The sequence below is a fragment of the Populus alba genome, chromosome 1 (assembly GCF_005239225.2).
Source record: "Populus alba chromosome 1, ASM523922v2, whole genome shotgun sequence".
Lineage (NCBI taxonomy): Eukaryota > Viridiplantae > Streptophyta > Magnoliopsida > Malpighiales > Salicaceae > Populus > Populus alba.
The window spans coordinates 46,930,798-46,957,393 of NC_133284.1; the positions used below are offsets into that span (position 1 = coordinate 46,930,798).

A 26,596-nucleotide genomic window follows, 5' to 3' on the forward strand; every position below is an offset into this window, starting at 1 on the left:
CCACACTAGAAAAACAAGTATCCATATCAGGAACTTCAATGTCTTGATGCTTACAAAATGATGTCACTTCTTCTAAAAGAGTTTCCCAACCATCGTCTCTTAACTTCTGAATTAAAGTCTTTGTGCTAGTCACCAAATGCATAGCATTTAAAATGTCTTGAGATTTTTGTTGCAATGCTTGACAAAGCATATCAGTAATTCCCATAACATTCTTCATTATATGTAAGAAGAATGCAAAATCAAATGACATTAGCAACTTAAATGAAAAGGCCGCATCACCTCGTTGAGAATAAGTAGATCCATCTAAAGCAATGTTCTCAAGAACCAAGCAAGTTGCCCCATACATTTTTATCAAACTGCAATTGATTTGAAATGCGAACTCCATCTGCTATCTCCAGGTCGTTGCAAACCACCTACTTGATTAACTCCTTTACCCGTTTCAATCTCACCAATATCAACTAGATGCTCAATTGTAGCTGCTTGAAAAGCCCGTAACTCATCATTACGCTTGCAAGAAGCACTAACAATGTTAATAATAAAGATCAAATTCTGAAAGAAAGTGTGAACATCAGATATTTCTCTAGCTGCAGCAATAAGAGCTAATTGTAACTGATGAGCTAAGCAATGTACATAATATGCATAAGGGCAATCATTAATGAATAAAGCTTGCAAACCATTCCACTCTCCACGCATATTACTGGCACCATCATATCCTTGACCCCTAATATTTTGAACTTCAAGATTATGATGAGATAAAACAAAGGAAATCTCTTCCTTAAGAGTTGCAGCAGTTGTATCTTTGACATGAACTATATCCAAAAATCGTTCTCGTGTAAATCCACTTCTATCAACAAACCTAATAACAAGGGCTATTTGCTCTCTTCTAGATTCATCTCGAGCTTCATCAACAATTAAACAAAATCTTGCATCACCAATCTCATGATGAATTGAAGACTGAACATTTCTAGCAAAGACATGCAAAATTTCTTTTTGAATTTGATGTGAGGTGTATTTAGCATTTTGTGGAGCATTACCCAAAACAAGAGCACCTACTTGTTCATTGTATGATGCTAAAAGTTCCATCATTTCAAGAAAATTACCTCGATTTTTTTATTCTGGACGTTCATCATGCCCTCTAAAAGCACATGCTTGAAATGTGAGCCAGTGAACAATATCTATTGAAGCTTTAATACGCAATCGATTATTCTGAACTTCTTGAGTAGTTTGCCTCTTAACTACCTTCTCAATATGACATGACTGATTTTTCAAATTTTCCAAGCACCTGGTAGCAAATCTATGAGCTGAATTTGGACCTTTTCCCATATGAGTCAAAAAAGCACATCGTTCCCCATCATTAACTTTCTTCCAACAATTAAATCCTTTAACAGTAAATGTGTCTGATCCTGGCTTTCCAGATGGTTTACTTGAAAATAAATAGCAAGGGAAACAAAATGCAGTATTTTTCTCTGAATATTCAAGCCACGGATAACTTTTGAACCAATGAGACTGAAATCGACGAGGATGTTTATTACCAGTTAGCGAATATTCAGACATCAAAGGTTGATATGACCCCAAATTAATGTATGCCCTTCGAATTTTATCTTGTTAATTAACCGGGTATTCCCAAATTTGAGGACGATTGCTTGGATCTCTAATTAAATAAGCAATATCGATTCTAGTAAGAGGCTACTCACTAATTAGTGCAGGTTCTTTGTAAACTGAAGCACATAGAGGTTGCTCAACCATAACTTCAACATTACTTGGAGCTGGTTCACTAAGCTGTGAGTTATCAATATTTTTCCTTTTTTTTTTCAAAACAAGAATCAATTCTTCTTATTTTGTTCATGGTTCAACCTAAAATCAAAACATATATAGTGAGAAAAAATTGATAATTTTGGTGGCTCTGCTAAAAACAAAACATAAAAAAAATCCATGCATAATCAAAACAAACCAATAAAATATATCTAATTAATTAGGAAAAAAAAATCACTATAACAAGAATTCAAAAAAACAAATTATTAGAACTAGCAAATTTGAAAAAAAAAAGCAAAAATTATAAAACCAAATCTTATTAAATTCTTAATAAACATCTCAAAACAAAATAAAAATACATTTTAAATTTGAGTTATCGATATCCAATTACGTACCTTGTTTTGTTTACTAAGAGATAAATCAAACAGTACTCTGCTTTAATCTTTCCGCATAAAAATTCTATTTAAAATCTTTATTCTTGTTTTTGTTTTGAGTGGCTGCGTTGGAAGTACAACAATTTATATTAGGGTTATATTATAGCATAGGGAGGGAAAAGACAAAAAACACATTCACCCTTTATATTTATTTTTCATTCCCTGGAGGCTGGAGACACATATTGCTTTCCATGTAGGTTTTTATCACAGTCCATTAATCACAGCCCATTCTTTTCAGCCTTTCTTAAAAAAAAAAAAAAAGTCTTACAGGGGCCCGGGCCCCTGCTTGCCCCCCCTTCACTCCGCCCCTGCTCCTCGCTATCCGCTGTCAAATTTGTCCTCGACACATAGCACTAACCCCACACGACACTCACCCCTTCCTTTTTTCTTTTTTAAAAAACAAACAATAACCATGCCGCTGTTCATACACACATAATTCATAGAAAATTTGTTTTTCATTTTAGTCATACACTAACCCCACACGGCACTCACCCCTTTTCTTTTTTGTTCTTTTTTTTTTTCTAGAGATATGTTGCTGAACTAAAATCTGTTTTGGATTTTAGAATGTGAAAAACTGTTGGCATGAGCTGTACAAACCGAGAGACATTAGGAAGCTATAGCTGTAATAGTCACATTTATCTTCTATTTATGTAAATCCTGATTGTCAGGGGATCGTAATTGTTTCCTTTCCAAACACAACTAGGAAGGCTGTATATTATGATGTATAAATCCCCTGTTTCTGGAATAAGAATATACAATTGAATTCTATAGAAACCCTACTCAAACTAACATGGTATTAGAGCATAGATCCTCAAATTGATCTACTGCTACAACAAAAGTTGCTGGAACCAATAGCAACATACAATAATGGAGGGAATAGAAGGAATGGAAGCAACACCGGCAGAACTAGAGCACCCAAATACGGCTGCAAATCTTGAAGACCTTATGGCAAGAATGACTCAAGCCATAAACCAGAATCAAACACAGACTCCAACTGTAATGCATGATATTACCGCGACACAAATTGGTATCAAACTCGATGGTACCAATTATGCTTTATGGTCCCAAATTGTTGAGAAGTTCATCTCAGGAAAAGACAAGTTGGAATATATAAATGGTGATCTTCCACAACCCGAACCGAATGACCCTTCATTTAGGAGGTGGAGGACAGAAAACTCAGTGGTAAAAGGATGGTTAATTAGCTCAATGAACCCATCCTTGGCCAACAACTTCATTCAATTCCTTACAGCTAAACAGGTATGGGATTCAATTGCTGTAACTTACTTTTATGGGACTGATACATCTCAGGTATATGATCTAAAGAGGCGAGTAAATAGATGAAACAATCAGGGGAACTAATTGAAAAATACTACAATGATCTCCAAGGCTTATGGAGGGAGATTGACTTTCGTCGTCCAAACCCAATGGTTTGTGTTCATGATATATAAAAATACAATACTCTCTTGCATGAGGATCGGGTGTACACCTTTCTCGATGGATTAGATGACAGGCTTGATAAAATCAGGAGTGATGTGTTGCAACTGAAACCATTTCCAACTGTAGAACAGGCGTATGCCCATGTCCGGAGGGAAGACATGAGGTAGGCCGTGATGCTGTCCAACAGAGGAAATATTCCAGATGCTGCTGCAATGATCTCTAGAGGTATGAGAACTGTTTCACAAAACAAGTTTACATTGCAGGTAGCCAAGACTGGAAACTCCTCTTCACACGGGGGGAAATTAAATCCTAAAAAAACTAAGGGCCATGTGGAAGGAGGATGCTCCCATTGTGGGAACTTGAAACACACCCATGAGACATGTTTTAAAATACATGGCTACCCCGAATGGTGGACAAAACTCAAGGCACGAAAACAAAAAGAAGCTGCTGGTGGAACTGGAAGAGCAGCCATGGTTAATTCAGCCCCCATAAATCCAGAAGCCACCCTTTCACTCGTCCCACTTGTTGAATCAAAGGAGGACATGGCAGCCTCTCTCGGTAATCCAGGTAACAATTCCAGTAATGACAGCAATGCCTTACTTGTGTCTAACGCATGCAAGAATGAAGACTGGATAATGGATTCAGGAGCTACTGATCATATGATGTTTTGTCAAGATGATCTTGTGGAAATTTCAGAGCCAAGGCGAAATAATATATTCAATGCCAATGGGGTTATGTATCCGGTTAAAAGAGCTGAAACCGTAGATATATCATCTTCAATCCCATTGGCTAACACTCTTTTAGTACCCTCTTTTTCCAGTAAATTATTATCAGTGGGACAAGTCACCGAAGAACTCAATTGCTTAGTACTAATGTATCCAACATTTTGTCTATTTCAGGATATTCTCATGAAAAAGATTATTGGGCGTGGTACTAAAAGAGAGGGGTTATACTACATGAACGACTTCAGTTTCAACAAAGTCAATACCATGAGTCGCACATCTAGCGCACACGAAGAACATATTTGGTTATGGCACGCTCGGTTGGGGCACCCTTCATTTAGCTACATGAGACATTTATTTCCGCAGTTATTTTCAACTTTGAGTTACTCAAATTTTAGATGTGAAACATGCATATTGGCCAAGAGTCACTGTGTACCTTTTCCAACTAGCATGAATAAAAGTGATATTCCATTTACTCTAATTCACTCTGATGTTTGGGGACCTTCCCCTATTACAACTATCTCGGGTATACGATGGTTTGTGACTTTTGTAGATAATTATACGCGAATGACATGGCTATACTTGTTGAAATGCAAGGATGAAGTTTTTGGTGTATTTCGAGCATTTCATGCTATGATTCAGAACCAATATTCAGCAAAGGTTCGTATTCTTCGGACGGACAATGGGGGAGAGTATATGAATTGCGATTTTCATGAATATTTCCAAAGAACTGGTCTCCTCCATGAGTCATTGTGTAGTCAGACACCACAATAAAACGGAGTAGCTGAAAGGAAGAATCGACACATCTTAGAAACTGCACGGGCCTTGTTGATTGGATCAAATACACCTGGCCGTCATTGGGATGATGTTGTTGCTTCGGCTATGTATCTAATGAACCGTATGCCCTCTAAGGTTTTGGATTTCGACACCCCATTACAGGTTTTGTCAAAACAATGTCACTCTACCATCTTTACTCCTCATTAAGCCACATATATTTGGATGTGTTGCCTTTGTTCATTTGCATAAAAATCAAAGGACCAAGCTGGAACCGTGTGCCGTTCGGTGCATATTTTTGGGGTATGGTACCAACAAGAAAGGGTATCGCTGCTATGACCCGAATAAAAATCGGGTGTATTTAACAATGGATGTCACATTTGTAGAATTGAACAAGTTTTATTCACCACATATATCAGCTTCTTCTCTTCAGCGGGAGACTTGGGATGAAGAGCAGAAGTGGTGGACGGAACAAATTGAAGAAACAGTGGTGACAGCAGCTCCTACTGTAGTGACAATGCACCTTCACAAAAGGAGAAAACCATGGTGACAGCAGCCCCTACCGTGGTGACAGTGGTGCCATCACAGGAGGAGACAGAAGCAGCTGTTACATAAATGGATGAAAATATGATGACATCGGATGCTGCTAGACATATAGAGGAAGAAGCAATAACGGGAACATCATCAGGAACACCATCAACAGTTATTGACTCTGACGATAATGGCCTGCATGAAGACATTATGGTAATTGACTCTAATGATGAATCTCCTAGCAGAAGAACCCCTCTTTTGGAAGTACCCGACAGTGACAATCCTTCTCCTGAGAATATTCCTGAGGTAAGACCTTCTACATCACCTTCCAGCAATGTTTTGGATATTGCAACTGGTTATCACTTACCTTTTAGGAGTAACCGTGGAAAAGCTCCAGCTCACTACTCTCCTAGAGAAGCAGGGAAGAAATCCAAGTACCCAATTTCTAATCATATGACAACAAAAGGCTGGTCTGATCCTCTTATAAAATTTGCGCAAAAGCTGTCTTCAGATCACATTCCTTGTGGAGTCCATGAAGCCTTAGCAGATCACAAATGGTCAGTAGCAATACAAGAGGAAATGGAAGCTTTGAATCGGAACAGAACTTGGGATCTTGTCCCACTGCTGGCTGGAAAGAAACCAGTGGGGTGTAAGTGGGTATTCTCAATTAAACACAAAGCAGATGGATCCATTGAATGATACAAGGCAAGGTTGGTGGCTAAGGGATATACTCAAACATACGACATAGACTATCAGGAGACATTTTCTCCGGTAGCGAAGCTAAACACTGTGAGGGTGCTGTTATCCGTGGCTGCAAATCTAGATTGGCCCCTACACCAATTTGACGTGAAGAACGCCTTTCTTCATGGAGATCTTAAGGAAGAAGTATATATGGATATCCCACCAGGCTATATGTCATCCTCCACAGGAATTGTCTGCAGGTTACAAAGGGCATTGTATGGGCTGAAACAATCACCGCGTGCATGGTTTGGTCGCTTTAGCATGGCTATGAGAAAGTATGGTTTTCAACAAAGCAACTTTGATCATACTCTCTTCCTAAAACGACGACTAGGGAAAATAACTGCCTTGATAATCTATGTCGATGACATGATAATCATAAGAGATGATTTAGAAGAAATCTATAGACTGGAGAAACATTTGGCCATGGAATTTGAAATGAAGAACTTGGGTGGACTCAAATATTTTCTTGGAATAAAAGTGAACAAATCAAAACAAGGCATCTTTCTATCACAATGAAAGTATGTACTTGATCTACTGGCTGAAGTTGGAATGCTCGACTGCAAGCCGGCGAATACTCCAACAATTCAGAATCAGAAACTTGGGGAGTATCATGATCAAACCCCAACCGATAAAGAGAGGTATCAATGACTAGTGGGTAAGCTAATTTATTTATCTCATACTCGTTCAGATATTTCATACACGGTGAGCGTGATCAGTCAATTTATGCATTGCCCTAGTAAAGATCACATGGATACGGTTGTTCAGATTCTTCGATACTTGAAATCAGCTCCGGGAAAGGGGATTATGTTCTCTAAGAATGATCACTTAGATGTTGAAGGCTATACAGATGCAGACTGGGCAGGAAACTTGGTCGACAGAAAATCCACATCAGGATACTTCACATTCGTCGGAGGCAACTTGGTTACGTGGAGTAAGAAACAAATGGTGGTAGCTTTATCAAGTGTGGAAGCCGAGTTTAGAGGTATGGCAAAGGGGCTTTGTGAGCTTTTGTGGCTCAGACGCCTGCTTTCAGAAATTGGCTTTGCACCAAATTCAGAAATGAATTTATATTGCGATAATAAATCCACGATAGAAATATCTCAGAACCCAATCCAACATGATAGAACGAAGCACATTGAGATAGATTGGCATTTTATTAAGCAGAATCTTGAAGAAAAGGTAATTCGCTTTCTGTTCGTCAGATCAGAGGACCAACTTGCGGACATGCTTACAAAAGCCGTCTCAAACAAAAACTTTCACAGCTCACTTGACAAGCTGGGTATCAAAGACATTTCTACACCACCTTGAGGAGGAGTGTTGGCATGAGCTGTACAAACCGAGAGACATTAGGAAACTATAGCTGTAATAGTCATGTTTATCTTCTATTTATGTAAATCCCGATTGTCATGAGATCGTAATTGTTTCCTTTCCTAACACAACTAGGAAGGCTGTATATTGTGATGTATAAATCCCCTGTTTCTGGAATAAGAATATACAATTGAATTCAAACTATAGCTGTTTTGGATTTTAGAATGTGAAAAACTACAAAAAGAAAGGCTTCAAAATTAATTCCAACATTAATCACCTTACACAGTGCATACAGAATCTGTACTAAGATAGATAAGTTTGTCACCGGGACAATATCAAGAATATAATTGTTAATTTTGGTGATAATTTCATTTTTAGTAGTCACAATTGCTGTAATTCTAATAAGAGAACACGGCATAACAATAGAGAAACAAAATATCAACACCGACAACATTAAAAGCAATCTATCTTGGTTCTAGCTCTGAAACCAAGCATTCGTTAACTGAACATGGTTTGCTGAGGTTGGATGAACAGCTTGCTCCGATCACATCCCTTTCAGTTAAGAAACCTGGTTGCTTAGGCTGAGGCAGTGCATCATCATTACCTAACACCAAAACTACATTTGACATGGTTGGCCTCATTTCTGGATTTTCTTGCACGCACAATAAACCCACGTGAATTGATCGTAGCACTTCTGATAAATTGCATGTTATAGCTATTGAATCTGCAGCCAGCTCCAAAGACCTGTTTTCTTTGAACAGTATCCAAGCCTGATAAACAAAACCATGTTATTATAACAGATTTGATATCTAGAATTAAGAAAATATTTGCAGTGACTCCATCTCCCCATGACTCTTTGATCCAAAACCATCATGCATATCATTTTCAGACTGGATTAGTTTGCAGACTTTTACAAATATTTAAAGCATTTGAAGTGTCCGAGTGTCAAAAACATTTCAAGCACCTGCAACCTAACATAGGTGCTCAAGAGTAAGATGAAAAGAAGAGTAAATAAAATAGTTTTGAAACTTACATGCCCAAGAAGGTTGAGATGGTGGTCTGGATGACTGAATCCTCTGTTCTTGTTCCCACTCACTATCTCTAGCACCAATACACCGAAGCTGAAGATGTCTGATTTTACCGAGTAGAGTCCATGATTTGCATACTCAGGGGATATGTAGCCGCTGCACTCATTCATGGAATGTTAAGTGGTGTCTGTGAAAAAATGAAGATAAAAATCATATGTCGGAAGAGACACTTACTATGTACCAGCCACTTTATTAGTATTGGCTTCAATTTCATTTCCTCCAAAACTTCTAGCCAGGCCAAAGTCTGAAATTTTCGGGTTCAGCTCATAATCCAATAAAATATTGCCGGCTTTCAGGTCTCTATGAATTACTCTTAATCTTGAATCCTGGTGAAGATAAAGGAGCCCACGAGCAATACCATTGATAATGTTGAAGCGCTTAGGCCAGTCAAGTAGAAAGCTTCGTGTTTTTTCTGTCAATTATTTGCCCAATTCAAATCATTATAGCATCAGATTCCTAAATGGATATGACAAGGTACGAAAGAAAGGTAATGCGCACTTAAAAATCAAAGAATGTTCAAATAAAATCACAAATTGGAAAGAATTTGTAGCGGTTTTGAGAGATTCATACCGAAAATAAAAAAGTCCAAGCTTTTGTTAGGCAAGAATTCATAGATCAACATCTTTTCATCTCTTTCGATGCAGCATCCTAGAAGCTTCACTAGATTCCGGTGCTGAAGTTTCATAATATAATTGGCTTCATTTTCTAACTCATCAAGACCTTGTCTCGAAATCTTAGAGAGCCTCTTCACTGCTATTTCTCGTCCATCTGCTAATGTTCCCTGCAAACAATCATTCAGTATCATAAGCAATCAGTTGTCTTGTGATGTCATTGTTTTATGTTTTAAGGCTGTCGTGACTACAAAGTTTGAACACTTTCCGAGCAGTCATTGTTTTATGTTTAAAGGCTGTCCGTGGTAGAAGTTCCAGGCAAACTAATACCAACAAATTATAAAAATCAGTCTGTGCCATGAAAAATTGAAGCAATCTAGTTGCCTGATTGTTTTTAGATTAGTACCTTATAAACTGTCCCGAAGCCCCCTTCTCCAAGTTTATTGTCGGTAGAGAAATTATTTGTTGCACAAGCCAAGGTACTGAAATCAAACAATGGAAGTTCCAGATCTTCCTTCCTCTGCATGTTATTTGTTCTTTCCAGAGCTTCTGTCATTTGTCCTGCAGGCAGAACTGGCATGAATAAGAAAGAAGCATGGGAACAATATTTTTGGTTCCAGTAAGCCACCAAATACTCTTTTAACATTTTGACGATGCCTTCCAGTTTTAAAAATCAAAATTCAAAAGAAACAAGACATCTTATCTGAAAATGGAGAGATGTAGTACTTGTTAAATGTTCATGGTGTGAATTACGTACTGTTTTTCTGATGCTTCTTCATCCAAGCATACAAGACCAAGGCTAGGCCAAGGAACAGAATCCCAGTAGATAACACAGTGCTTATTATGATCCTTTTCTTGGCTTCGGATTTTTTATTTATCCTGGCACCATCTCCAATATCTACAGCATGGAAGAGAAAAACTGGAGTTAAAAGACAACAATAGGAAAGTCAAGAGGGGTAGAATTTTTATTAGCTACAGCACCCTTTATCATGGTTATCTATTATCTACGATTTGTCGTGTGGATAGTGCATATTTTGATTCATTTCCAAATTCATTCTTAGTAAAGTCTCTGTATCCTGTGTAATATAGTTACAAGGAAACACGGTTTGCAACGAGATTGAAAATGTAGATTTTTGAGAAATATAGTATAAAGGAAGAGATAACTGCAGAAGCGCAGGAAAAATGAAGTGAAAGAAATCTTAGCTAATATGTTTGATTTCCTATTTTAGCTTTAAATAGGCAATTACTATTTAAAGAATGACTTAGCCAAAAGTTGCTAGAAAGTGGTTTGTAGATAACTACATACCTAGTTCTTATTCGGCCATTCGTATATAAATCTCTTGCTCATTTTCAGCAAAAACTCTAATGTCAACCAGGTCGCCGAACCAGAGCAAGCACCCACTTCCTCCATTCCTGATGTCCAGATTTGAATATGCTGTACAGTTGCACTTCTCCAAGCACGTGTTCCTGCACTCCTCAAGATTCATCGTCTTGCTAAACCACGATGATTTTGTCTCAGGCATCTTCACTCCGGCGAGCTTTCGGAACCCATCTCCAGCACAATTTAGTGGAGTCCTTCTAGCACAACCATTTGACCAATCAGTCACGTCCCAATCTCTTGGGGATTTTGGTCCAAATCCATTCAAGCAATCACACACTGGAGAGCTTTGAATATCACAGAAACCATTTGCACCACATAGTGCATATCGATCACAATTATCTGTATTTGCTGTTTCATAAAGCAACCAACTTTGTGTTTTCTCAATCCAAGTAAAGCACGCGATATCACCATTCTGTCTTGTCACGAGCCTCCAATGCATCGACTTATCAACAAGACTTTCTCTGTAAAATATCTCCTTCTCATTGAAAACAAATTCATATCTGTATATAGGATTTGGTTTTGTGTTAGGTATGCCACTGAACCGCAGACCATCCCATAGTCCAGATCGGTACTTCACTTTCGAACCTTCCATCGCAACCATTTCAGGATATCCATAAGGAGCAAGTTTACATGTAATGTTACCTCTGGAAGGATCATCTTCTGATTTCCATGATGTTATGGACCAATCCGTTCCTGTTATTCTACTCCTTCCTAGCTTCATGCCTGGCAATAGCGTATCAGTTGGATGTTCAAAAGTCTGCCACAAGGAATTTTCCAGGTTGTGATCGCCCTCCTCTTTCACAACAAGGTTTCCTGACTCCAAAAGTTGAGCGGTTGGATTCCTCGCAGGTCTTGGTGTGTTGGAAGACCAAATCATGCTCCCACTGCGATCGAGAAGGACAAGAATTCCTTTGTTTGTGATCTTTAAAACCCCCAACGAATCATTAAGGGGAGTTTCTCTATTGGCAACCCAAACTACAGTTTGAACTGGTATTTTCCCATACCATATGCCCAAGTATCTGTTTTTGGACTTTCCAGGGCTGAAAAATCCTAATTCATAGGTTCCATCTGCTGAAACTATGGTATCGCCATCCCTGATGAACTGAATTGTGTTTATGATGTCAATGGCTGTGGCCGTTACTCTATTCAGCAATGAAAAGAAGCAAAAAAGAAGTATGAGAATGTAACCCATCGTTACTTCTATGGTTTTTTTTCTGTAGCTCAGTTAATGAATGGCTTAGATGTGAAAATATTCATATTTATGGCCACAACTTCTTCACCACGAAAGCGATGTTCCATTTGTGCCATAAAAACCGAAGCTATATAATTTTCTGTGAGGTCATATTCTTCATCTATGAATGAACAATCATCTTCAAGGACTCCATTTTTCTTGTTCTTAACGAGCAGTGGATTCCGTTCACATGTTATTCAGGCAACCTCTCTCTTCTCACATTCTTAAGGGGTAGATTAAGACATTTTAGATTGTTATTATTATTATTTTATTATTTGTGGCATCACCCTTTCCGTAATCATCATATTCAATTCAATAAACATAATAACTTACAAAATAAAATGGTTGAACAAACATACTACGAAATGTTGAGCACGGTTGTTAACGAACTATTGCGCCCCCTTTTAGCGGTCTTGACGCCGCACGTATGTCTCCACAAACAGCTCCATCGAGTTCGACTCACGTTCAAGAGACGTAGCCTATAATGTAAAAAGATTTATTAACAACAAATTAATTTAACGATATATTTCATTTAAATTAATCTTACCATCCGTTTCACATGTGTAGCAAACGGAACAGAGTCGCCGGTGTGCGTTGTCACTGAGCCATGAATTGGCCGATTCCGGTTGTCAGCACTAGACTGTGAGTGTCGTGTGAACCGCTCAGACGTCACGTGCTCAAGATAGTGCGGCCATGTATCTTCCGGGATGTATATCGGTTTGAAATCCCTCCAAACCGCAACGTCGTTCCAGACATGGAAACCCCTATCTCTCGTAGTTTTTTTTGTCATTGTGCTTCATACAAGAAATTACATTTTGAAACATAAATTTTTGTCTAAAAAAAATCTTGTATTGTTTTTTATATTACCTAGTTGCCACATGATTTTCCCACACCCTCCTCACAATAGTGTCATGCTCACTGTCCTAGCAGAATTTATCGTGTGTATAAATAATTAATTTTAAATAAAAAAATAATTTATTTACAATTATATTAATAATTTATTAGAAATAAGCTAGAAATTATAAATTAACACCAACCTCAAATATGTCAAACCATGCATTGATTTGAGCCATCCATTCAGGATGTTTGGATATCTGACTCCATTGAAATAATAGAATCTCCATCGACAATTTAAACGCCGATGATATTACTCGGGCGACCTCAATGTTTGTAAACCTGAAAATAAATGAAATAATGATTACTTCATAAATTATGTTATAATTTAAAAAAAAAAAACTAAAACCTTAACAAACTTACATTGAAAGATTGTCCTTCCATTGTGCCTCGTACTTGTAGGTAAATTGATTCCACTGCGAAGGCACGCCGCCTCTACATTGTGAACTAGCGTTAGAAGAGGCAGCATCGGTTGATGGTGCAGGTGCCTCTTCTTGAGAGGCACCTAAGGAAATATCATCCTTGCTGCTAGAAGAACTAGCTGCGACCATACATGAGTGACCAGCTCTGGTTTTCATTCTACGCATCTACACAATTTTATACAAATAATTATATAATTAAATTCAAATGTTAAAAAAAAAAATTCAACAACACTTCCCTATACTGGATACCACCCAAATCCACAAACCTGCAAATATTAACAATAGTCACAACCAATTGACCCAATCTATACTAATTATTCCAACATATTCAATTACTAATTCTAAGGTAAATTCAACATTAACAATTAAAATTCAACAAATTATTCAATAATTATGCCAATACAACAATAAAATATACTCAATAAATTAAAAAAAAATTCTAGACTAATAATTAAAATCAATGGAAATAAATAAACATAAATCATGCAATAATATAATAAAATTACTAATTATTCCAACATGTACAATAACTAATTCTAAGGTAAATTCAATATTAACAATTAAAATTCAACAAATTATTCAATAATTATGGCAATACAATAATAAAATATATTCAATAAATTCAAAAAAAAAAACTATAGACTTTAGGAATGAAATATGCTTACCTTAATAATATGTTTATTTGAAGACTTTATCTACATTACAAAAATACACCAGAACAAAAGGCATAACAACAATAAAATAGCTAAAATAAAAAAAATCCTTAAATTAAAATGAAATAGAGGAAACACATACCTTTTAATTTTATGAAGATTCAAAAAAAAAAAAAACTAGTAACCTTTGCAGAAATCTTAAGGAAATGAGAGGAAAAAATTCAAAGAGGGGAAATTAAGAACGGAGGAGAGGAAAAAAATGAACTGAAGGGGAGGTCGCTGGGATTTATAGGGTAGTTTTACCGATAGAATAAAAAATAAATATTAATTTTAATTTATTCCATCGATGAAGTGTTGAAAATCTGTCGGTGATTTTTGAATTTCACACCAACATTTTTAACTACCCTCCATATTTTTCGCGGTTAGTCGGTTATTTCATCAGCAACCTGACACGGTCAGAGATGCATTTAATGCACCGCCATTTTGAATTTGCATAGTCCGTCGGTGATTTTCTTGGTAATATTGACCTACCGACAACTTACCGACGGACAAGAATTCATTGGCAACGTCGTCAGTGATGGTTGTGGTGTTTCTAGTGATGTTATTGTGAAAGGCCGATGAAATAGAATCCATCGGTATGGACATCGGTGATTGTGGCATTTCAAGTAATTATTTTCAAACTCTCTGTAAAATGTTGATGGACTTCATTCCGTCAGCAACATTGTCGGTGATGGTTGTAGTGTTTCTAGTGACGCTACTGTGAAATGCCGACGGACTAGAATCCGTTGGTATGGACGTTGGTGATTGTGGCATTTCAAGTAATTATTTTTGAACTCTCTGTGAAATGCTGACGGACTTCATTCCGTTGGTATGAACATTAGTGATTGTGGCATTGTACAAAAAAGATTATATTTGTATTGCCTATTTACCTTCCTGCAAACACTTAAATGATAAATTGTCCATCACACAAAACAATAACAACAGTGCTTAAACAATAAATATTTCGTTTTACAAAATATATCATCCATAATATAAATTACATGAAAAGAGGGTTTCACACATGGCTTTATTCTGATAGTTAGTCAAAATTTTCTTCTTCTTCGTCATTAATTGAATAGTCATCATCTTCATCGCAATCTTCAATATGGATATCATCATAATCATCTTCATCGACATTTTCTTGTCCGCTGGAGCTCAAAACAACATTCAACTCCTTTGCGTCAACATCAACAAGACTATCATCGAAAACATGAAAATTTGAATTTTCTTCCAATTCAATCAAAGGAGCAACTCAATATGGTTCAACCAACTCACTAACTTGAAAGACTTCATCTCGCACACTTGTGTATTCGTTCTCATCTTGAACAACCTTGACACGAGCATGGGGTTTCATTTTTAAAACGGACAACCAATCCACTATTGATCAATCGTTTCTAAATGAAGGGTGTATGTGTAATAAACTTGTTGACATTGCTTTACGAAAATAAAGACATCGTTTATGTTGCAAAGTCTAGCTTTTGAGTTGGTTTCGACCAGACCATAGTGCAGATCAACTCTGATTCCTTTGTCAATCGTGTCATACCAATAGCATTTAAATAAAAACACTTTATTTTGCTCGCTATGATAATGCAGTTCAATGACCTCTTCTAATCTACCATAGTAGTCAACTTCTAACTCACAACTAGTGGATCCCTTGATACAAACACCGCTGTTGTATGTCTTTCTTCCATGCTTATATTCTTCAATTTGGCAAACATATCCATTGACAAAATACCCATTGTAGCACTTAAATTTTCTTTCAAGCCCTAGGCTTAGTGAAGACAATGTTTTAAACGCACTCATTTCCATTTGATAAACCTTGTTTGTAATGTACATCAATAAACAGTAAATGAATGAGAATCTCATAATGACATGCATACAATAATTTTGCAAGTTAGAATGAGTTTGTGATAGTACTTACAGGTATTCTGAACCACGTGACAAATTATTCATCTTGTAATTGAAAGATTTAGGATTTGGTCAACTGTGAGTTATTAGAGAGCAAATATTGTCGATGTTGCTTGCAAATGATAATGAGTGTATGATATTACAATATATAATGAATAGTATATTACTGACAAATTTTAATTAGTATTACACATATATAAACTTACTAAATAAAAGGTCTCAGCTCATCACAGTTAAATAGAACATAGTTGTGTGCTTGTTTGAACTCTATTTTTGACAAATATTTTCCTCTTATAGCATTTTTAGGTGTGGGTCATCTAGGATTGGAGAATATTGACAAGTTCCCACTAGAAGGCACTTCACCGCCATCATCATGCCGTTGAACACAATTGATTCTCGTTCTCAGATGAGGATCAAAATAGTATGAGATAAATGTTGAGAACTTTTCAACAATATAGGCCTCACATATCGAAGCCTCAACATGCGCCTTGTTCTTAACCTTTTTCTTAAGATTAAACAAGTACCTGCAATGAATTAATCAAATATTTTTAATTAAGAAAAACATAGAAAATACTTTTATATATGAATTACATTACAACTGTAATATCTAACCGTTCGAATGGGTACATCCATCTATACTGGACTGGTCCTCCAACTTTTGCCTCGAACGGTAGATGTATGGGGAGATGCTCCATTGAGTCAAAAAATGATGGAGGGAATATCATCTCAAGTTTGCATAGTTTCTCGATGATATTCTATTGAAGCCTCTCAATGTGCTCAACATTCAACTTGCTGGAGCATATATCTTGTCGCACGTCACCCACACGGCGTTGGCTGGCAATTTTTTTCGCTATTATTTGCTTGAATTGATTGGTTCGTTGGAGTCGCCACCTAGTAATTGATTAAGGGCTACTAGGAAACCGAATGTACTGGTTTTGTCAGAGATTTGCGGGTAAGGGATTGGTTGTGGTTAGGGAAGGTATTAGCACCCTTAACACACCCTACCTTAGGTAAGCTGCTTCGTGGCTTTGATGTGTTAAAGAAGTTTTAAAAATTTTATCTTTTCATCGGATATTAGAAAGAAAACTTACGTATAAGTTAATAATTCTGGACCATGAGCAAATCAAAATATTATAGTCTTCTTTAATCTTTACAATTTCATCATAAGAAAAACATTCATAAAAAAAAAAAAACACATTCACTTTCACTATATTTTCTTTTCTTTTCCTTTTCTTTTTCCTTTTTTTTTGGTACATCCACACTACAAATTATAAAAAATTCAAAACTAAACAAAAATTACATTAAATATTTTAAAATTTACAAAATATTCCCTTAAAACTCCAGAAATTACAGGGAAGTCCCTTTGCAACTGCAGGAATAATGGCAGCTCATTGTTCCATGTGCCGCTGCTATTGGTGGCATATGGATTCACGTGCCGCCTTCCTCTTCTCTGTCTTCCTATGCTGGCGGTGAAGGTCACTGTCACCTAGAACAAGGGAACCGACTCACAACATCAGTTGATTTTAAGTTTTTTCTTTTTGGTCTAGATCGGCTTCTCTTTCTCTCCTTCTCCATTTCGAATCTGATTTTCTCTACAGATCGATTCTTTTCCTTTTCTTTCTCATTCTTCTCTGTTTCAGATGGCGGCAGAGTCGTGGGTCAGAGCGTCAGTGGCTTTTGGTCGGCAGGTTTTGTAGAGGGGGTGGCAACATTGATGATCTCCTCTCCTGGTGGTAGTGACGGTGGTTGGGCTCATTGTTATCGTCTATGAGACTTGTGGATCTCCGGTGAGGAACGACGTTACTGGAGGTAGTGAGCTGGGTCTACTACCAGCCGGGGGAGATGATGAAGAGAATGGCTCCGTCTTGGCTAATGGCTGGGGGAGAAAAGTGGTTGTTGGGTCTGCTAGGTTTAGGTGGTGTTTGGTTGAGGGGGGTGAGCAGCGGCTTGTGGAAGAAGAAGAAAAAGGGTTCAACTGTGTGGGGTTCAAAAATTCCAGCTAGGGGAGGGCTGCAGCTTGTTTTTTTGAAAGAGAAAGGTTTGGGTTTAGGTTTTTTGTTTTTTTCTCAAATGTGCAAAATTGCCCCACCCTTTTATTTTCTTCCTCTTCTTTCTTTCTCTTTCTCTATGTTTTTTTTCTCTTTTTTTTTTTCCGTTAACCTGAGATCCCATTTGGTGATCTCCTTTAACCAGAATCGAATAAAATGTTCTTTATGATGGCAGGGTTTGAACTTTCTCTCTTTGTTGTTTTTTTTTTTTTCGTTAGCTTGAGATCCCATTTGGCGACCTCCTTTAACCAAAACCAAAAAATATGTGTAGCTCGGTCAACCTGAAATCCCATCTAGCGATTCCCTTTAACCAAAGCCACCTGAGATCCCATCTAGTGAGCTCATTTAACTGGAACTAAAGAATGTATGTAGCTCGGTCAACTTGAAATCCCTTCTGGCGATTCCCTTTAACCAAAGCCACCTGAGATCCCATGTGGCGACCTCATTCAACTAGAACTAAAAAAAAGGTGTGTGTCTTGGTCAATCTGAAATCTCATCTGGCGATTATCTTTAACCAAAGCCATCTGAGATCCTATCTAGCGACCTTATTCAACTGGAACTAAAAAAAAAAGGTGTGTGTCTCGGTCAACTTGAAATCCCATATGGCAATTTCCTTTAACCAAAGCCACCTAAGATCCCATCTGGCGACCTCATTCAATTGGAACTAAAAAATGTGTAGCTCGGTCAACCTGAAATCCTATTTGGCGATTCCCTTTAACCAAAGCCACTTGAGATCCCATTTGGCGACCTTATTCAACTAGAACAAAAAACATATATGGTTGGGCTAACCTGAGATTCCATCTGACAATCCCCTTTAACCAGAACCAAAATATATATGGTTGGGCTAACCTGAGATCCTATCCAGCGATCCCCTTTAACCAAAACCAATATCCTGTGTGTGGTTGGCCTAACCTGAGATCCCGTCTAGTGATCCCCTTTAACTAAAACCAAAATATATGTGGTTGGGCTAACCTAAGATCCCATCCAGTGATCCCCTTTAACCAGAACCAAAATATATGTGGTTGGGCTAACCTGAGATCCCATCCAGCAATCCCCTTTAACTAAAACCAAAATCTGTGTGGTTGGGCTAACCTGAGATCCCATCCGACAATCCCCTTTAACTAGAACCAATATCCTGTGTGTGGTTGGGCTAACCTGAGATCCCATTTGGCGATCCCCTTTAACCAGAACTAATATCTTGTGTGTGGTTGGGCTAACTGAGATCCCATTCGGTGATCCCCTTTAACCGTAACCAAAATCTTTATGGTTAGGCTAACTTGAGATCCCATCCAGCAATCTCTTTTAACTAGAACCAACATCTATGTTCTTCCTGTTGACAAGGTCTAAACTTGCTTCCTTCTTCTTCTTCTTCTTCTTTTAAGAATTTCCTGATTTGAAATATAGGTCCCCCCTATTTAATGTTCCATCTTCATAGGGTGCCTTTGTTTGCTATCTAAAATCCTTCTTTGCTCTTTCCATGTACTGGCTCGTTCATGTGCTAGTCATCCACTCAACTGTAAGTGTCGTGCCTATCCGGGCTATCCTCAATGATTACTTCTCCCATTGTTTATCAAGCATGAGTGTGCCCCCAAGTGAGGCGTTGCTCGATTCATCATGAATGAGCTTAATCGATCATTCATGCATCTTCTAGATTATCTTAAGAATTGTTCTCTCATTGATTGTGCGCATCGTGCCAACACCCATCAAGATTGTCAATCAGTCATGAACTTGCCTCAAGTTGAAACAATACTCTTCAAGTATATGTTACCACCAGCCTTCTTGGAATTGCCAAGTCATCTAGACATACATCTCATAGCTTATAGTAAGAAGCTCTTTGTTGTATGCTTAGTGTTCTTCTCAATGGATTCCTCTTTTCTTGTTGAATCAAATTATGAAAAAAAAATGTATTAGCCTCATCAATGATGTTCAATTTATCACTCATATTCATGTTGTGAAGTGTGCCTTTGAGCTTTAAAATAGATGGTCCCACAATTAGTCATGGTGGTGTGCATCTTTCTAACATCTGTCATAGCCATGTTTTAAAGGGTAACCCCAAGATGAAGATATGAAGTTGTTCCTCAAGTACAGTGTTGTTTTCAATTGTTGTTGGATTTCACTAGATCATGGAATGTTTTTGAAAAATATTGCCCCTGGTGTTATCTGAATGTGCTCATTCATTGATTATCTTTCTTTAAACCATATTGTCCTCTGTTCACTAAATCATCTTTCTTTGCCCCTCAACTGATATGAATACTATTTGTTTTCCTTCTCGGGGTCCACTGTATTGCCCCAAGGTGTCTCAACATTTCAAGGAGTGTTGAGAAGAGTTGATGTCATTTCGGTCGAGGATTTTATTAGACTCAATCGATGTTCTTCTTTGTTCGACAATCTTTCTTGTTCTAGAATCAAATCTCATATTTCAAAGGCCATATCTGTTCAAGTCTAATTGTTGAAATGAAATAAGAGAGATATCAGTTTTGGAAAAGATCTTTTGAAAATCAAGCTTTCTAGTCAAAGACCCAACACATGTCATTCAATATATTCCTTTGATCGTCTTGTATTTTGAAAACAGAAATTGACCCGTTGCAAGATTAAAATAGCTTTTTCCACGATTCTTTGTGTCAGTTTCAATCTTTGATCTTGGGTATATCATTTGATGGTCTATGAATAAGGTGACCCTCTGTGAATTTCAAAGAAAACAAAAGGCTCAAGTCAAAACTTGAGGACTCATCAAGAAATATTGTTTTCTTTTTCTTAGCACCAATTTTATCAGCATACATAATAACTAGTAGCTTAATTCAAAAAGTCACGACCCTTATAGAAAAGCTCTTCCAGTTTTGAGAGCATTATTTATCGGTTCATATTGCTTACTTGATCGGAAAGGGCTTTTAAAAGCATGTAATACAAGCTATGGTTCATGGCTATGAAAGAAAGGGAAATTCACAAGCTCAAAAAGGTGTTTGAGGGTTTCAAAGAGTTAGGATCAACATCGACTATTCATCAATTCTCTTTCTCTTGTTGTCTTTGTAGAGAAAGTAACATATAACCTTGTTATCCTCAAATATCAAAATTCTCTTAACATAAATCATAAAGCAAATCCAACTTCTTTCTTGATGAATAACCAATCTAATCATTAGAGGCTTTATCATTGATACCAAAAGACAATGTTTGTAACTTGGTTTTTTTTTTTTTTTTTCTGGTATTGACTTTTAGCATTTTCTATGTATTTTCTTAATTGAAACCTCTTTTGCTCTTTCTAGACGTGATATGATTCTCCTTCCTTAATCTTTGACTTGTCTTTTGACAATTTCTACTCTCTTTTTTCTCATAACCTTCCTCAAAGTTTTCTTACATGCCCCCAATCTATGTCTTTTTTCTTTTAACCTTTTCTCAATTGTTGGACTTTTGTTCTTAGCCTTCCCCTTATCCATTGATTCTATCAGTATCTTCAAAATATCTCTTATTTGCCCCTAGTGTGGGGGTGTGATCCTAGTCAGGGTTTCTTTTGAAAAGAAATATTCTATCAGGCTCAAATAGGGATGCTAGGGGTAAATATCTTTAGGAAGTGAGAGGATATCAAAGATGACATTTTCTCATTTCAAGCAAGGTTGATTAGAATCTATAAATTTTGACCTCATCTAGTGTAATAATTTGGACTTGTAAGAATCATGATTTGTGGGTCCATAACTACTGAATCCACTACATATCATTATGCATACTACTAAAATTTAGCTATATGTCATGGTTCAATTTCATATGAGTTCAAAATTGTTTGGTCACCTCATATGGTTTATCTTACCATTTTGACAAATATTGAGTTATTTCTGCAATCAAAATACTTTTAATCTTCAAGATTGATTAACTTTAATTTTGCATTTTGGAGTTTGATCAAAATATTTTGTCAAAAAATGAAATGCTTAACATCTTCTGACTTCAGAACAACAAAGAGACAGAGAAAGACATGTTTTGTTAAAGGATGAGATGTGATCCCAAAACAAAATGCAGAAAGGCAAAACTCCCCAACAAAATGATTGACAATTCAGCATTTTTAGCTTTTCTAACAATATTTGTCTTTAGGTTGATGAACTCCCCTTTCAAAGGATGACATATGGTCATAACTCTTGTATGATGAAACAAAAATCTTGATTCTTGCCCAAACTCTATAATGAAAATTTCTAGAGTGACAGCCATTGTGTCACCCACAAGTCTTGAGTTCAAGATGCTTCAAGAAGGGTTTGCTCTGATGCAAATAACGATAGCACATACAACCTAAAGACAGGTTCTATTCATTATGTGAGCATGGGTAGATTTTCTACCTGGTCTCATGAGCAATGACAATCTTCGTAAAGATAGTATAGGGGAGTTGCGAGAAATGGTTAAGGGACTGGTTGTGGTTAGGGAAGATATTAGCACCCCTAACGCACCTTACCTTAGGTAAGCTGCTTCGTGGCTTTGATGTGTTAAAGAAGTTTTAAAAATTTTGTCTTTTCATTGTATATTAGAAATACAACTTACGTATAAGTTAATAATTCTGGACCATGAGCAAATCAAAATATTAAATTCTTCTTTAATCTTTGGAATTTCATCATAAAAAAACACATTCACTTTCACTATATTTTCTTCTTTTTTTGTTATTTTTTTTTGGTAAATCCACACTACAAATTATAAAAAATTCAAAACTAAACAAAAATCACATTAAATAATTTAAAATTTACAAATACCCCCTAAAACTCCAGAAATTACAGGGAAGTCCCTCTGCAACTGCAGGAACCGGTGGATCGAGGTCGTCTTCCTCTTCTCTATCTTCCTACATCGGCGGTGAAGGTCACCGTCACCTGCAACAAGGGAACCAACACACAACAACAATTGATTTTAATTTTTTTTTTCTTTTTGGTCCAAATCGGCTTCTCTTTCTCTCCTTCTCCATTTTGGATTTGCTTCTCTCTACAGATCGGTTCTTTTCCTTTGCTTTCTCATTCTTCTCCATTTCAGGTGGTGATAGAGTCATGGGTCAAAGCGTCAATGGCTTGTGGTCGGCAGGTTTTGTGGAAGGGGTGGTGCCGTTGATGATCTCCTCTCCTGGTGGTAGCAGCGGCAGTTGGGCTCACTACTGTCGTTTGTGAGGCATGTGGATCTTTGGTGAGGAACATCATTGTTGAAGGCAGTGAGTTGGGTCTGCTGCCGATTGGAGGAGATGATGAAGAGAATGTCTCTGTCTTGGCTAACGGTTAGGGAGAGAAACTTTGTTGTTGGGTCTACTGGGTTTAGGTGGTGTTTGGTTGAGGGGGATGATTGGCGGCTTGTGGAAGAAGAAGACAATGGGTTCAGCTGTGTGGGGTTCAAAAATTCCAGCGGAGGGAGGGTTGTGGCTGTTTTTTTTTAAAGAGAAAGGTTTAGGTTTAGGTTTTTTTAATTTTTCTCAAATGTGCAAAATTGTCCTCCCTTTTGTGTGTGTTAAAGGATACTATTTATAGGCAAAATGTTGCTTGGGCCTCAAAATTGGTCCCTCAACTTCTTGTTTTTTTTGTAAATTTTGATTTTTCTTAGTTTTTTTGTATTTTTTGAAAACAAACAATATCAATGATTTTAAAAAAGACGCGTGAAAAGTTGAACACATTCGAAAGACCCTTAAAAATTTAAATTCTTTTTTAGATGACATTGAAAATGCTAAAATGATGAAAATATATTGAAAAACATATTTTTTGGATTTTCGTTGTTTTTCTCTATTTTTGGATTTTTCTGAAAATTTATCAAAACATGGATCAAAAATTGGGTAGCAACATATCTCTAAAGAAATGACTGATCTTCGTGAGTGCATCCTATATTTTCTTTGGCAACAAATCATGAAAAGCTAATGGGATGAGTGTTTGCATAAACACGTGGCAGTCATGACTCTTCATTGCATGCAATCTGCAGTCCTCTATATTAACCAGCCTTGATATGTTCGAGGCATGTCCATACATAAAATGTAGACTCTTGAGCCATTTATAGACTAGTAGTTGTGCGTTTTTCTCTAACATGAAGCTTGCTCTTGGTTTTGTGACCCGTGATTCATCATAAACCAACTCCATATTTTTATGGTTATAGAATAAAGCTATATCCAATCTAGCCTTGATGTTGTCCTTTGTCTTCCCCTTCACATCCATGACGATGTTGAAAATGTTCTCAAACACGTTCTTTTCAATGTGCACGATGTCAAGGTTATAGCGAAGCAGATTGATCTTCCAATAAGGAATCTCTTAAAAGATACTTTGCTTAACCCAATTATGGGTCAAACTAAAACCAGGAAACTTTTACTTACTTGATTGAAGGCCAAACACAATGTCACCGTACTCTGATACAACATCATGTAATTTCTTCACCAAAAATACACAAGGATGCAACATCTTTTTTAACTCTGCCAATAAAGAAATCTTTTTTGTTCTTTCTATACCTGTGATTAAGTGGCAAGAAGCGACGGTGACAGTAAAAAAAGAAGCTTTACCTCCGTTTGCTAGTGTGAATGCCTTGTTGTTTTCCATGCAATATGGACATGCTAGTTTCCCATGCATGCTCCAACTAGAAAGCATTCCATAAGCTGGAAAATCATTGATAGTCCACATCAAAGCCGCCCGTATAAGGAAATTTTGTTTCCTCGATATATCATAAGTTAGAGCTTTGGAGGACCACAATTGCGCCAACTCATCAATCAACAGTCGAAGACAAACATCTATATTTTGCCCTGGGCTGCTTAGACAGGTATGACAGTAGATAAAAACATGAACTCCAGCCTCATACACATTCTCGATGGCAAGTTATAAACTGTAAGTATGACCAGCCAACAAGAATAAGGAGCAGCAAATGACCCAATGGGTTGAATCCGTTAGTACACAACCCAAGATGCACATTCCTTGATTCAGCTGAAAAGTGAGGATGCACACTGTTAAAGAGTTTCCACACTTCGCCAGCAGAAGGGTGCACCATCACTCCATTAACCGCATCATGTGCTTGGTGCCATGTTATGTGCTTAGTAGTCTTTGGTGACATGAATAACCTCTGCAGTTTAGGTGTGATTAGGAAGTATCTAAGTTTTTTATATGCCATTAGAGTCTTTCCCCTGCTAGTTATGGGTTTGTAACGAGAATGTCTGCATGTCATGCACTCGGTCATCTCAGCATTTTCAAGGTAGTATAACATGCAGAAGTTAGGGCACATGTCACTTTTCTCCTAAACCGAGGGGTTTCATCATGGACTTCGCAACATAGATGTTCTCTTTCAACGTGTTCTCTTCAGGTAAAATGCTTCTTGTCGTTTTGAATCCGTCGATGATTCTGTTGGAAAAAATCACCCGCAAAAACCTTTACGTTAGTGAACCGCCTTTTTTTTTTTTAATTCTGAACTTTTCATCCGTAATTTAGTCGGTAACTACTGATGGAATTTGTCCATCGATAGTTACCGATGGAAGTAGAAATGAAAAAAGTTCCATCAGTAAGTTCGACCCCAAATTAATGAAAGAAATTTTTCGCTAGTAAATTCGTTGCTATTAAGTGAATTTTTGGTAGGGAGCTACCAAAATAGTCGATCTTTGTATCAAATGGATACATTTGATTTGAGAAATTGATATTAGGTGATTGTTTTTACCTTGAAAGTGCCGAAAAAACATATGAGCCTAGGATGATTTTTTTTAGGATTGATTTCGAGTTTTGGGATGGTGTTTTAGGGTTTTTGAGGTCATGGTAATAAAATTATTGTTGTGACTAAAAAAGTCGCGGAAGGATGAGTAGTGTTGAAATGGGGGGTGATGTGGGGGGGCTGTTCATTGCAAATTTGTTTGGGGGGTTTGTTTAGTTATAGAGGGGAAGAAAGAGAAATGAGGGAGGAGAGGGTTGACCAAGTCATATATTTTTGTAACCGGCTTGTTGATTTTCAAAGTGTTTTTCATTCGGAAATACATCAAAATAATATTTTTTTAATTTTTAAAAATTATTTTTGACATCACCACATTAAAATGATCTGAAAACATAAAAAAATATTAATTTGAAATAAAAAAAAATAAAAATAATAATTTTTTTAAAAAAACACTTTGAAAACGCATAAACAAACAAGGCCTTAATGCTTTCAAATGGATTAGCTATCCTATTCCAAATAAAAAAAAAGATTTATTGCAAATCAGCATTCTGCATTTATATTTTTCAAATTTGATATGAAGTCTGGATTTTTCAAATATGGTAGCCTAGATTAATGCATTTTTTTAAAAACAATTCTCAAAATATCTTAAGAAATAAAATAAAATAAAAAATCAAAATTACTCAACCATTAAATTATTGAGAAATTGTTTTTTTAATAAGTAAAATCATATTCTTGTACAGGTTAAGGGCATTTTTAGAATAAAAAAATTAATTATATTAAAATTTAGATTAAAATAATATTAATCTGAATCCATTAATGAAAAGTTAACTACCACTTTAACATTTCAATAACAAATCTAATAAAACCACTTGATGTATCAAATTTTATAAGTATAAGTATTCAAAGAGAAACAATTCAGTATAATTACTCAAATAACAACAAATGAGAGAATGCAATTACTCAAATGCATTATCCCTAAAAAAGAATAAAAAAAATATTAACTTCAATCCACTT

General features: G+C 36.7%; 2 protein-coding genes and 1 pseudogene across 2 annotated transcripts; 1 reads left to right on the plus strand and 2 right to left on the minus strand.

Annotated features, from left to right (window-relative positions):
* Nucleotides 1-351: 351 nt before the first annotated feature.
* LOC140955277 (uncharacterized) lies at nt 352-1,083 on the minus strand. The gene has a single exon (XM_073407517.1). It carries the CDS (start codon nt 1,081-1,083, stop codon nt 352-354), a length of 732 nt encoding a protein of 243 aa, XP_073263618.1.
* Nucleotides 1,084-3,053: 1,970 nt separating this feature from the next.
* Nucleotides 3,054-5,669, plus strand: LOC140955278 (uncharacterized). Its single transcript, XM_073407520.1, has 5 exons — nt 3,054-3,494; nt 3,887-4,426; nt 4,523-4,665; nt 4,744-5,037; nt 5,285-5,669. The coding sequence occupies exons 1-5, from the start codon at nt 3,054-3,056 to the stop codon at nt 5,667-5,669; spliced, it is 1,803 nt and encodes a 600-aa protein (XP_073263621.1).
* Nucleotides 5,670-7,989: 2,320 nt separating this feature from the next.
* LOC118054856 (G-type lectin S-receptor-like serine/threonine-protein kinase At4g27290) lies at nt 7,990-12,013 on the minus strand (annotated as a pseudogene).
* Nucleotides 12,014-26,596: the final 14,583 nt, after the last annotated feature.

Bases quoted from the DNA above. Each gene is read 5' to 3' on its own strand.
- LOC140955277 (XM_073407517.1), bottom strand. From the start codon at position 1,083: ATGGAACTTTTAGCATCATACAATGAACAAGTAGGTGCTCTTGTTTTG.
- LOC140955278 (XM_073407520.1), top strand. From the start codon at position 3,054: ATGGAGGGAATAGAAGGAATGGAAGCAACACCGGCAGAACTAGAGCAC. The intron at 4,427-4,522 runs GTACCCTCTTTT...TGTCTATTTCAG, and splicing joins CATTGGCTAACACTCTTTTA to GATATTCTCATGAAAAAGAT. The intron at 4,666-4,743 runs GTTGGGGCACCC...CTCAAATTTTAG, and splicing joins ATTTGGTTATGGCACGCTCG to ATGTGAAACATGCATATTGG.